Here is a 13,065-nt window from a genome sequence, read left to right as displayed (position 1 = left end):
ACCCTAGTAAAACTGACCATCCTACCGATCCTTGACTTCGGCGATGTCATTTACAAAATAGCCTCCAAAACTCTACTCAGCAAATTGGATGCAGTCTACCACAGTGCCATCCGTTTTGTCACCAAAGCCACATATACTACCCAACACTGCGACCTGTATGACCTGTATGCCCCCCTTATCTTACCTCATTTGCACATGCGGTATATAGACATTTCCACTGTTAAATAAAAGTGTTCTCAACTAGCCTACCTGGTTAAATAAAGGTGTTCTCAACTAGCCTACCTGGTTAAATAAAAGTGTTCTCAACTAGCCTACCTGGTTAAATAAAAGTGTTCTCAACTAGCCTACCTGGTTAAATAAAAGTGTTCTCAACTAGCCTACCTGGTTAAATAAAAGTGTTCTCAACTAGCCTACCTGGTTAAATAAAAGTGTTCTCAACTAGCCTACCTGGTTAAATAAAAGTGTTCTCAACTAGCCTACCTGGTTAAATAAAAGTGAAATAAAAAATACAATAAAAAATGTGTTAGGATGTTTATCTTAAACGCAGTGCTACTCAACTATCTTTCCCCTAGTGATGACTGAGACCTGGCTCTCCATCCAGCAGGATGAGCCTCCTAAGCAGCAATAGTAGGATCTGACCCCAGACCAGCCAGATCACAGAGGAACAAAGGCCCAAATCGTGTTCTCTTCCTCGAATTCCATCCATCCCTCTCTTTATTTATTTATCACCACTCTATTCATCTGCAGCATGTTGTTTTGGAGGAGTTACTGCAAACAGCGCTGGGAGAGATAAGCATTATTGAACCCAGCGGGGCCTAGCAAGAGGCGTAGCCATGCGTAAAAACACTTTCATTCCCTTTCAAAGACGTGCTGCTGGAGAGGAAGGGGCTCCTCCAATGGGATCTTAGGGATTTAAAAGAGTGTAGCGACGAGGGGAGAGAGGAGAGGAGGGGAAAAGGGAGAGGAGGGGAGAAAGGAGAGGACAGAGGAGAAGAGGGGAGAAGGGAGAGGAGAAGAGGGGAGAGAGGAGAGGAGGGGAGAGAGGGGAGGTGAGGAAGGGAGAAGGGAGAGGAGGGGAGAGAGGAGAGGAGGGGAGAGAGGAGAGGAGGGGAGAGAGGAGAAGAGGGGAGAAGGGAGAGGAGAAAAGGGGAGAGAGGAGAGGAGGGGAGAGAGGGGAGGTGAGGAAGGGAGAAGGGAGAGAGGAGAATAGGGGAGAGAGGAGAGGAGGGGAGAGGAGAGGAGAGAGGAGGAGGGAGAAGGGAGGAGAAGAGGGGAGAGAGGAGAGGGGGGAGAGGGGGAGGTGAGGAAGGGAGAAGGGAGAGGAGGGGAGAGAGGAGAAGAGGGGAGAGAGGAGAGGAGGGGAGAGAGGAGAAGGGGGAGAAGGGAGGAGGGAGAGGAGGGGAGAGGGAGAGGAGGGGAGAGGGGAGGTGAGGGACGGGAGAAGGGAGAGGAGGGGAAAGAGGAGAAGAGGGGAGAGAGGAGAGGAGGGGAGAGAAGAGAAGAGGGGAGAAGGGAGAGGAGAAGAGGGGAGAGAGGAGAAGGGAGACGAGGGGAGAGGAGAGGAGGGGAGAAGGGAGGTTTTACCTTGTATGTTGAAGGGGTTGTCGATGACTTGGTTGCCATTCCACACCACAGAGAGATCCACAGGCAGGTCACTGATTTCATTACCCTCATAGTCGTACTGGAAAGAGGGAGAGAAAGAGAAACAAACATTGATCAGAATCTACAGGCCTCATGGAGCCTGAACATTCAGTGTCAGTATTCACATCACTATGTGTGAGACAGAGTCAGATTGGTATGAAAGAAGGGAAGTAAGAGAAAGAGGAGAGAACCTCACTCTTCACTCAATCACAACACTTGCACCCAGAAACCCCCTCAAAAAACAAACTTCCTCATAAATATGAACAGACACACAAACACACCCATCAGGTTTCCAATACCAATACTACACATCCAGGGCATATAGAGGTATATTTTGAGCTGAGGGGAGGGAGAATGGGAGCGAAAGGAGGATGGAAATCTGGATAAATCTAAATGACTGTGAGGAGGCCATTCATTTACACATGAAATAAGTGGCAGAATTTAGGCGTGAAGAACGATGCCGAGGAGTAAGTGAAATTGGCATTTTCAATTTGTTCCCTGACACGTCTCATTTGGGCCCTGCGCTTCCTCCCAGCCTTGTGCCTCTTCCCATGGGCACCCAGTCAAATCAAATCAAATCAAAGTTGATTGGATGTGGATAGAGATTTGCAGGTGTTATAGCAGGTGCAGGTAAATGCCTATGTTACTTGCTCCAACAGTGCAGTAGAATGTCTCGTAAATACAATACAAACACTAAATAATAAAAAATAATATATATATAACCAAAAATCATGAAATGACAGAATGGGACCAATTAACAATCCTGAGTAGATATATTAGAGGGAGCATGTGTCAGAATGCAGAATATAAATATGTGGAGTGTATAGACAGTATATCATTGGTATGAAAATGGTATGTACAGTAGTAGGTATATTACGATGGGCCATGTTGAGAATACAGTATATTCTGTACATATACAGTGAGTAATCAACAGTAAATAAACAGAATATGAGGTGGCCAGCATTCAATGACTCTATATACATGGGGTATTAGTCTCAAGGTACAGGGCTGAGTACCGGGCAGGCAGCCCATTAGTGATGTCTGATGGCGAGCTGTACCGTCTCCGTTTGCTAGAAGATGGTGAGAGTGAACAGACCGTGGCTCGGGTGGCTGAAGTCCTTGATGATCTTTTTGGCCTTCCTTTGACACTGAGTGTCCTAAATGTCCTGGAGGGCCGGCAGCATGTTCCCGTGACGCGTTGGGTTGACCGCACCACCCTCTGGAGAGCCATGCAGTGATGCAGTGATGCAGCCCGACAGAATGCTCTCAATGCTGCTTTTGTAGAAGTGTGTCAGGGTCCTAGAGGCCCTACTGAATTTCTTCAGCCGCCTGTGGTTGCGCCTTCTTCACCATGGCGGCTGCCATTTCAGGTCCTCAGTGATGTGCACGCCAAGCTTTGACCCTCTCCACTGTGGCCCTGTCGATGTGGATGGGGGCATGCTCCCTCTTCTGTCTCCTGTAGTCCACGATCAGCTCCTTTGTTTTTTGACATTGAGGAAGCGGTCATGTTCCTGGCCCACTCCGCCAGGGCTCTAACCTCTTCCCTGTAGGCCATGGGTCCCCAATTACATCCAGCCGTGGGCCGATTTTTCCATGAGAGGATGGTCGGGGGCCGGGAAACATAGTAATAGATCATTTGTACACTGCAAATTGACCGTAAGAATCCCAAACAGATGTAGTATAGTTTTGACAAAAACTGATTTATTTAAAATCATAATTTTATTATGATACGACTAAATTTGCCTCTATTTATGCGTGGGAATACTTGGCAACAGATTTCCTCAGTTAAAATCACTTTGAGCTAATTTGTTGATGATTTTCCAACAGAAAAGTTGGGGGACCTATAAAATCTGCTGTAGGCTGTCTCGTCGTTGTTAATCAGACTCCCGGTTTCGTGTCGTCAGCAAACTTGATGACTGAGTTGGAGTCGTGTGTAGCCACGCCTTCATGGGTGAACAGGGAGTACAGGAAGGGGCTGTGTTGAGGGTCAGTATAGAGGTCCAGGACCCAGTTACACAGGGAGGACTTCAGACCCAGGGCCCTGAGCTTAGTGACAAGCTTGGAGAGAAGTATGGTGTTGAAAGCAGAGCGGTAGTTGATGAACACCATTCTCACAGTAGCTATTCCTCTTGTCAAGGTGGGATAAGGTGCTGTGCGGTGCGATGGATTTGTTGGGGCGGTATGCAAATTGTAGTAGGTCTAAGCTATCGGGGAAGTTGGAGGTGATATGGTCCTTGACTAGCCTCTCAAAGCACTTCACGATGGAAGAGCTGTGTGCTATGGGGCAATATTCATTTAGTTCAGTTACCTTGAAGCAAGTGGAGATTACAGACTGGGATAGGGAGAGATTGGATGTCTGTGAAGACAGTCTGCTGGTCTGCTCATGCACCGAGGACACGGCTTGGTATGATTTCTGGGCCGGCAGCCTTGAGAGGGTTAACACGTTTGAAAGTCCTACTCAACGTCGGCTACAGAGATCAGTCAGAGAGTGGGCTGAGGTCTAACACACACTGTACTGTATGTACAGACCGCAGGAGCCCTTCACCCAGGCTTTCTGGCCCAGCCTCCAACCTACGCATAGCCTGGCCATAAAGGCCAACCCCTGACCCACTCAATTAACACTGGTCTCCACATCTTTTTCTGCATTGTTTATTTAGTTGCTTGCAGCTGTATTTAAAGCCTTATTCAGTGATCTGACCTGAAAACTCCTATCTTGACTCACTCTACATCCAAAATGTCCCTTGCCTCTGTTACAAGAACCCATCTGCTCATTTTGACCTCAACCACTCTTGTCTGTTAAATCACAACACTAAACTGGGCAGGACTTGGGATCCCACCCTAGCCCCTACCCTGCCCATTCATCATTAATGAGTGAAGGCCATGGACACCAGCAGTCTAACCCTGCTCCGGACACATCTCTGTGGTAGGCCCACATTAAACTTTAAAAGCCACGATTAGTCCGCCTGCGACACAACGGCCACCAACCACCAAGATGCCCTGTTCTCCTTGCCGCCACCACCCTGCTTTGTTTATGTGCCCGTTTACAACATGCCAATGACACCATGATGCTAGCGTGACACCAACTCAACGCCATGTCACTCACTGGCACCAGACAGGACCAGCCAGCACCAGGATAGAGATGGGAGAGTCAGGACCGGTGTCTTCATCACACCTAGATAGATGGGAGAGTCAGGACCGGTGTCTTCATCACACCTAGATAGATGGGAGAGTCAGGACCGGTGTCTTCATCACACCTAGATAGATGGGAGAGTCAGGACCGGTGTCTTCATCACACCTAGATAGATGGGAGAGTCAGGACCGGTGTCTTCATCACACCTAGATAGATGGGAGAGTCAGGACCGGTGTCTTCATCACACCTAGATAGATGGGAGAGTCAGGACCGGTGTCTTCATCACACCTAGATAGATGGGAGAGTCAGGACCGGTGTCTTCATCACACCTAGATAGATGGGAGAGTCAGGACCGGTGTCTTCATCACACCTAGATAGATGGGAGAGTCAGGACCGGTGTCTTCATCACACCTAGATAGATGGGAGAGTCAGGACCGGTGTCTTCATCACACCTAGATAGATGGGAGAGTCAGGACCGGTGTCTTCATCACACCTAGATAGATGGGAGAGTCAGGACCTTGTCTTCATCACACCTAGATAGATGGGAGAGTCAGGACCGGTGTCTTCATCACACCTAGATAGATGGGACAGAGTCAGGACCTGTGTCTTCATCACACCTAGATAGATGGGAGAGTCAGGACCGGTGTCTTCATCACACCTAGATAGATGGGACAGAGTCAGGACCGGTGTCTTCATCACACCTAGATAGATGGGAGAGTCAGGACCGGTGTCTTCATCACACCTAGATAGCTGGGACAGAGTCAGGACCTGTGTCTTCATCACACCTAGATAGATGGGAGAGTCAGGACCGGTGTCTTCATCACACCTAGATAGATGGGAGAGTCAGGACCGGTGTCTTCATCACACCTAGATAGATGGGAGAGTCAGGACCGGTGTCTTCATCACACCTAGATAGATGGGAGAGTCAGGACCTGTGTCTTCATCACACCTAGATAGATGGGAGAGTCAGGACCGGTGTCTTCATCACACCTAGATAGATGGGAGAGAGTCAGGACCGGTGTCTTCATCACACCTAGATAGATGGGAGAGTCAGGACCGGTGTCTTCATCACACCTAGATAGATGGGAGAGTCAGGACCGGTGTCTTCATCACACCTAGATAGATGGGAGAGTCAGGACCGGTGTCTTCATCACACCTAGATAGATGGGAGAGTCAGGACCGGTGTCTTCATCACACCTAGATAGATGGGAGAGTCAGGACCGGTGTCTTCATCACACCTAGATAGATGGGAGAGAGTCAGGACCGGTGTCTTCATCACACCTAGATAGATGGGAGAGTCAGGACCGGTGTCTTCATCACACCTAGATAGCTGGGACAGAGTCAGGACCGGTGTCTTCATCACACCTAGATAGATGGGAGAGTCAGGACCGGTGTCTTCATCACACCTAGATAGATGGGAGAGAGTCAGGACCGGTGTCTTCATCACACCTAGATAGATGGGAGAGTCAGGACCGGTGTCTTCATCACACCTAGATAGATGGGAGAGTCAGGACCGGTGTCTTCATCACACCTAGATAGATGGGAGAGTCAGGACCGGTGTCTTCATCACACCTAGATAGATGGGAGAGTCAGGACCGGTGTCTTCATCACACCTAGATAGATGGGAGAGTCAGGACCGGTGTCTTCATCACACCTAGATAGATGGGAGAGTCAGGACCGGTGTCTTCATCACACCTAGATAGATGGGAGAGTCAGGACCGGTGTCTTCATCACACCTAGATAGATGGGAGAGTCAGGACCGGTGTCTTCATCACACCTAGATAGATGGGAGAGTCAGGACCGGTGTCTTCATCACACCTAGATAGATGGGAGAGTCAGGACCGGTGTCTTCATCACACCTAGATAGATGGGAGAGTCAGGACCGGTGTCTTCATCACACCTAGATAGATGGGAGAGTCAGGACCGGTGTCTTCATCACACCTAGATAGATGGGAGAGTCAGGACCGGTGTCTTCATCACACCTCGATAGATGGGAGAGTCAGGACCGGTGTCTTCATCACACCTAGATAGATGGGAGAGAGTCAGGACCGGTGTCTTCATCACACCTAGATAGATGGGAGAGTCAGGACCGGTGTCTTCATCACACCTAGATAGATGGGAGAGTCAGGACCGGTGTCTTCATCACACCTAGATAGATGGGAGAGTCAGGACCGGTGTCTTCATCACACCTAGATAGATGGGAGAGTCAGGACCGGTGTCTTCATCACACCTAGATAGATGGGAGAGAGTCAGGACCGGTGTCTTCATCACACCTAGATAGATGGGAGAGATGGGAGAGTCAGGACCGGTGTCTTCATCACACCTAGATAGATGGGAGAGTCAGGACCGGTGTCTTCATCACACCTAGATAGATGGGAGAGTCAGGACCGGTGTCTTCATCACACCTAGATAGATGGGAGAGTCAGGACCGGTGTCTTCATCACACCTAGATAGATGGGAGAGTCAGGACCTGTGTCTTCATCACACCTAGATAGATGGGAGAGAGTCAGGACCGGTGTCTTCATCACACCTAGATAGATGGGAGAGTCAGGACCGGTGTCTTCATCACACCTAGATAGATGGGAGAGTCAGGACCGGTGTCTTCATCACACCTAGATAGATGGGAGAGTCAGGACCGGTGTCTTCATCACACCTAGATAGATGGGAGAGTCAGGACCGGTGTCTTCATCACACCTAGATAGATGGGACAGAGTCAGGACCGGTGTCTTCATCACACCTAGATAGATGGGAGAGTCAGGACCGGTGTCTTCATCACACCTAGATAGATGGGAGAGTCAGGACCGGTGTCTTCATCACACCTAGATAGATGGGACAGAGTCAGGACCGGTGTCTTCATCACACCTAGATAGATGGGAGAGTCAGGACCGGTGTCTTCATCACACCTAGATAGATGGGAGAGTCAGGACCGGTGTCTTCATCACACCTAGATAGATGGGAGAGTCAGGACCGGTGTCTTCATCACACCTAGATAGATGGGAGAGTCAGGACCGGTGTCTTCATCACACCTAGATAGATGGGAGAGAGTCAGGACCTGTGTCTTCATCACACCTAGATAGATGGGAGAGTCAGGACCGGTGTCTTCATCACACCTAGATAGATGGGAGAGTCAGGACCGGTGTCTTCATCACACCTAGATAGATGGGAGAGTCAGGACCGGTGTCTTCATCACACCTAGATAGATGGGAGAGTCAGGACCGGTGTCTTCATCACACCTAGATAGATGGGAGAGTCAGGACCGGTGTCTTCATCACACCTAGATAGATGGGAGAGTCAGGACCGGTGTCTTCATCACACCTAGATAGATGGGAGAGTCAGGACCGGTGTCTTCATCACACCTAGATAGATGGGAGAGTCAGGACCGGTGTCTTCATCACACCTCGATAGGCGCTGCTGGAAGGATAGGATAGGCCCAGTTTATCTTTACTCCTCTCCTGTTCCTCTCCTATTCCTGTTCATCTGTGTTCCTCTCCTGTTCCTGTTCATCTGTGTTCCTCTCCCGTTCCTCTGTATACCTCTCTGTTACTCTCTGCTCCTTTTCTGTTCCTCTGTGTTCCTCTCTATGCCTTTCCTGTTCCTCTGTGTTCCACTCTGTTCCTATGTGCTCCACTCTGTGTCCTCTCTGTGCTCCACTCTGTTCCTCCCAGTTCCTCTCTGTGCTCCACTCTGTTCCTCTCTGTTCCTCTGTGTTCCACTCAGTTCCTCTGTTCCTCTCTGTTCCTCTGTGTTCCACTCTGTTCCTCCCTGTTCCACTCTGTTCCTCCCTGTTCCACCCTGTGCCTCTCTGTTCCTCCCTGTTCCTCTCTGTGCTCCACTCTGTTCCTCCCTGTTCCTCCCTGTTCCTCTCTGTTCCTCCCTGTTCCACTCTGTTCCTCTCAGTTCCTCTCAGTTCCTCTCTGTTCCTCCCTGTTCCACTCGTTCCTCTCTGTGCTCCACTCTGTTCCTCTCTGTTCCCCTCTGTTCCTCCCTGTTCCACTCTGTTCCTCTCTGTGCTCCACTCTGTTCCTCCCTGTTCCTCTCTGTTCCTCCCTGTTCCACTCTGTTCCTCTCTGTGCCCCTCTCAGTTCCTCCCTGTTCCTCTCTGTTCCTCCCTGTTCCACTCTGCTCCTCTCTGTGCCCCTCTCAGTTCCTCCCTGTTCCTCTCTGTTCCTCCCTGTTCCACTCTGTTCCTCTCTGTGCTCCACTCTGTTCCTCCCTGTTCCACTCTGTTCCTCTCTGTGCTCCACTCTGTTCCTCTCTGTGCTCCACTCTGTTCCTCCCTGTTCCACTCTGTTCCTCTCTGTGCTCCACTCTGTTCCTCCCTGTTCCTCCCTGTTCCTCTCTGTGCTCCACTCTGTTCCTCCCTGTTCCACTCTGTTCCTCTCAGTTCCTCTCAGTTCCTCTCTGTTCCTCCCTGTTCCACTCTGTTCCTCTCTGTGCTCCACTCTGTTCCTCTCTGTTCCCCTCTGTTCCTCCCTGTTCCACTCTGTTCCTCTCTGTGCTCCACTCTGTTCCTCCCTGTTCCTCTCTGTTCCTCCCTGTTCCTCTCTGTGCCCCTCTCAGTTCCTCCCTGTTCCTCTCTGTTCCTCCCTGTTCCACTCTGCTCCTCTCTGTGCCCCTCTCAGTTCCTCCCTGTTCCTCTCTGTTCCTCCCTGTTCCACTCTGTTCCTCCTGTGCCCCTCTCTGTTCCTCCCTGTTCCACTCTGTTCCTCCCTGTTCCTCTCTTTTCCTCCCTGTTCCTCTCTGTTCCACTCTGTTCCTCTCTGTGCCCCTCTCAGTTCCTCTCAGTTCCTCTCTGTTCCTCCCTGTTCCACTCTGTTCCTCTCTGTGCCCCTCTCAGTTCCTCTCTGTTCCCCTCTGTTCCTCTCTGTTCCTCTCTGTTCCACTCTGTTCCTCTCTGTGCCCCTCTCAGTTCCTCTCAGTTCCTCTCTGTTCCTCCCTGTTCCACTCTGTTCCTCTCAGTGCCCCTCTCAGTTCCTCTCTGTTCCCCTCTGTTCCTCCCTGTTCCTCTCTGTTCCACTCTGTTCCACTCTGTACCTCTCTGTGCTCCACTCTGTTCCTCTCTGTGCCCCTCTCAGTTCCTCTCTGTTCCCCTCTGTTCCTCCCTGTTCCTCTCTGTTCCACTCTGTTCCTCTCTGTTCCTCTCTGTTCCTCTCTGTTCCTCTCTGTTCCTCTCTGTTCCTCTCTGTTCCTCCCTGTTCCTCTCTGTTCCACTCTCTGTTCCTCCCTGTTCCTCTCTGTTCCTCCCTGTTCCACTCTGTACCTCTCTGTGCTCCACTCTGTTCCTCCCTGTTCCTCTCTGTTCCTCCCTGTTCCACTCTGTTCCTCTCTGTGCCTCTCAGTTCCTCCCTGTTCCTATCTGTTCCTCCCTGTTCCACTCTGTTCCTCCTGTTCCTCTCTGTTCCTCCCTGTTCCTCCCTGTTCCTCTCTGTGCTCCTCTCTGTTCCTCCCTGTTCCTCCTGTTCCTCCCTGTTCCTCTCTGTGCCCCTCTCAGTTCCTCCCTGTTCCTATCAGTTCCTCCCTGTTCCTCTCTGTTCCTCCCTGTTCCACTCTGTTCCTCTCTGTGCTCCACTCTGTTCCTCCCTGTTCCTCCCTGTTCCTCTCTGTGCTCCACTCTGTTCCTCCCTGTTCCACTCTGTTCCTCTCAGTTCCTCTCTGTTCCTCTCTGTTCCTCCCTGTTCCTCTCTGTTCCTCTCTGTGCTCCACTCTGTTCCTCTCTGTTCCCCTCTGTTCCTCCCTGTTCCACTCTGTTCCTCTCTGTTCCACTCTGTTCCTCCCTGTTCCTCTCTGTTCCTCCCTGTTCCACTCTGTTCCTCTCTGTGCCCCTCTCAGTTCCTCCCTGTTCCTCTCTGTTCCTCCCTGTTCCACTCTGTTCCTCTCTGTGCCCCTCTCAGTTCCTCCCTGTTCCACTCTGTTCCTCCCTGTTCCTCTCTTTTCCTCTCTGTTCCTCTCTGTTCCACTCTGTTCCTCTCTGTGCCCCTCTCAGTTCCTCTCAGTTCCTCTCTGTTCCTCCCTGTTCCACTCTGTTCCTCTCTGTGCCCCTCTCAGTTCCTCTCTGTTCCCCTCTGTTCCTCTCTGTTCCTCTCTGTTCCACTCTGTTCCACTCTGTTCCTCTCTGTGCCCCTCTCAGTTCCTCTCAGTTCCTCTCTGTTCCTCCCTGTTCCACTCTGTTCCTCTCAGTGCCCCTCTCAGTTCCTCTCTGTTCCCCTCTGTTCCTCTCTGTTCCACTCTGTACCTCTCTGTGCTCCACTCTGTTCCTCCCTGTTCCTTTCTGTTCCTCTCTGTTCCACTCTGTTCCCCTCTCAGTTCCTCTCTGTTCCTCCCTGTTCCTCTCTGTTCCTCCCTGTTCCTCTCTGTTCCTCCCTGTTCCTCTCTGTTCCTCCCTGTTCCTCCCTGTTCCACTCTGTTCCTCCCTGTTCCACTCTGTACCTCTCTGTGCTCCACTCTGTTCCTCCCTGTTCCTCTCTGTTCCTCCCTGTTCCACTCTGTTCCTCTCTGTGCTCCACTCTGTTCCTCCCTGTTCCTCCCTGTTCCACTCTGTTCCACTCTGTGCCCCTCTCAGTTCCTCCCTGTTCCTCTCTGTTCCTCTCTGTGCCCCTCTCAGTTCCTCCCTGTTCCTCTCTGTTCCTCCCTGTTCCTCTCTGTTCCTCCCTGTTCCACTCTGTTCCTCCCTGTTCCTCCCTGTTCCTCTCTGTGCTCCACTCTGTTCCTCCCTGTTCCACTCTGTTCCTCTCAGTTCCTCTCAGTTCCTCTCTGTTCCTCCCTGTTCCACTCTGTTCCTCTCTGTGCTCCACTCTGTTCCTCCCTGTTCCTCTCTGTTCCTCCCTGTTCCACTCTGTTCCTCTCTGTGCCCCTCTCAGTTCCTCCCTGTTCCTCTCTGTTCCTCCCTGTTCCTCTCTGTTCCTCTCTGTGCCCCTCTCAGTTCCTCCCTGTTCCTCTCTGTTCCTCCCTGTTCCTCTCTTTTTCTCCCTGTTCCTCTCTGTTCCTCTCTGTTCCTCTCAGTTCCTCTCTGTTCCTCTCTGTTCCTCCCTGTTCCACTCTGTTCCTCTCTGTGCCCCTCTCAGTTCCTCTCTGTTCCTCCCTGTTCCTCTCTGTTCCTCTCTGTTCCACTCTGTTCCTCTCTGTGCCCCTCTCAGTTCCTCTCAGTTCCTCTCTGTTCCTCCCTGTTCCACTCTGTTCCTCTCAGTGCCCCTCTCAGTTCCTCTCTGTTCCCCTCTGTTCCTCCCTGTTCCTCTCTGTTCCACTCTGTGCCCCTCTCTGTTCCTCCCTGTTCCTCTCTGTTCCTCCCTGTTCCTCTCTGTTCCTCTCTGTTCCTCTCTCAGTTCCTCCCTGTTCCTCTCTGTTCCTCTCTGTTCCTCTCTGTTCCCCTCTCAGTTCCTCTCTGTTCCTCCCTGTTCCTCTCTGTTCCCTCTCAGTTCCTCTCTGTTCCACTCTGTTCCTCTCTGTGCCCCTCTCTGTTCCTCCCTGTTCCTTTCTGTTCCTCTCTGTTCCTCTCTGTTCCCCTCTCAGTTCCTCTCTGTTCCTCCCTGTTCCTCTCTGTTCCTCCCTGTTCCTCTCTGTTCCCCTCTCAGTTCCTCTCTGTTCCTCCCTGTTCCTCTCTGTTCCTCCCTGTTCCTCCCTGTTCCACTCTGTTCCTCCCTGTTCCACTCTGTACCTCTCTGTGCTCCACTCTGTTCCTCCCTGTTCCTCTCTGTTCCTCTCTGTTCCTCTCTGTTCCTCTCTGTTCCTCCCTGTTCCTCTCAGTTCCTCTCTGTTCCTCTCTGTTCCTCTCTGTTCCTCCCTGTTCCTCTTTGTTCCTCCCTGTTCCTCTCTGTTCCCCTCTCAGTTCCTCTCTGTTCCTCTCTGTTCCTCCCTGTTCCTCTCAGTTCCTCTCTGTTCCTCCCTGTTCCTCTCTGTTCCTCCCTGTTCCTCTCTGTTCCTCTCTGTTCCCCTCTCAGTTCCTCTCTGTTCCTCTCTGTTCCTCCCTGTTCCTCCCTGTTCCACTCTGTTCCTCCCTGTTCCACTCTGTTCCTCTCTGTTCCACTCTGTTCCACTCTGTTCCTCCCTGTTCCTCTCAGTTCCTCTCTGTGCCCCTCTCTGTTCCACTCTGTTCCTCTCTGTTCCCCTCTCAGTTCCTCTCTGTTCCTCCCTGTTCCTCTCTGTTCCTCCCTGTTCCTCTCTGTTCCTCCCTGTTCCACTCTGCTCCTCTCTGTGCCCCTCTCAGTTCCTCTCTCTTCCTCCCTGTTCCCCTCTGTTCCTCCCTGTTCCTCTCTGTTCCACTCTGTTCCACTCTGTTCTCCTCTCTGTTCCCCTCTCAG

The 13,065-nt window shown here is 51.2% G+C and overlaps 1 protein-coding gene across 2 annotated transcripts in view; it reads right to left on the bottom strand.

Annotated features, from left to right (window-relative positions):
- The window catches only part of LOC118360565 (plexin-A1-like), a 320,507-nt gene that overhangs the window by 58,476 nt on the left and 248,966 nt on the right, over positions 1-13,065 (bottom strand). For both annotated transcript variants that reach the window (XM_052485217.1, XM_052485218.1), the window contains exon 11: positions 1,585-1,681. In XM_052485217.1, coding sequence (XP_052341177.1) covers positions 1,585-1,681 — 97 coding nt within the window. The remainder of the gene's footprint in view (positions 1-1,584; positions 1,682-13,065) is intronic.

Source organism: Oncorhynchus keta, chromosome 28 (genome assembly GCF_023373465.1).
Source record: "Oncorhynchus keta strain PuntledgeMale-10-30-2019 chromosome 28, Oket_V2, whole genome shotgun sequence".
Classification (NCBI taxonomy): domain Eukaryota; kingdom Metazoa; phylum Chordata; class Actinopteri; order Salmoniformes; family Salmonidae; genus Oncorhynchus; species Oncorhynchus keta.
The sequence above is the reverse complement of the archived record's forward strand: the minus strand, read 5'-3'. Positions and strand labels throughout refer to the sequence as shown.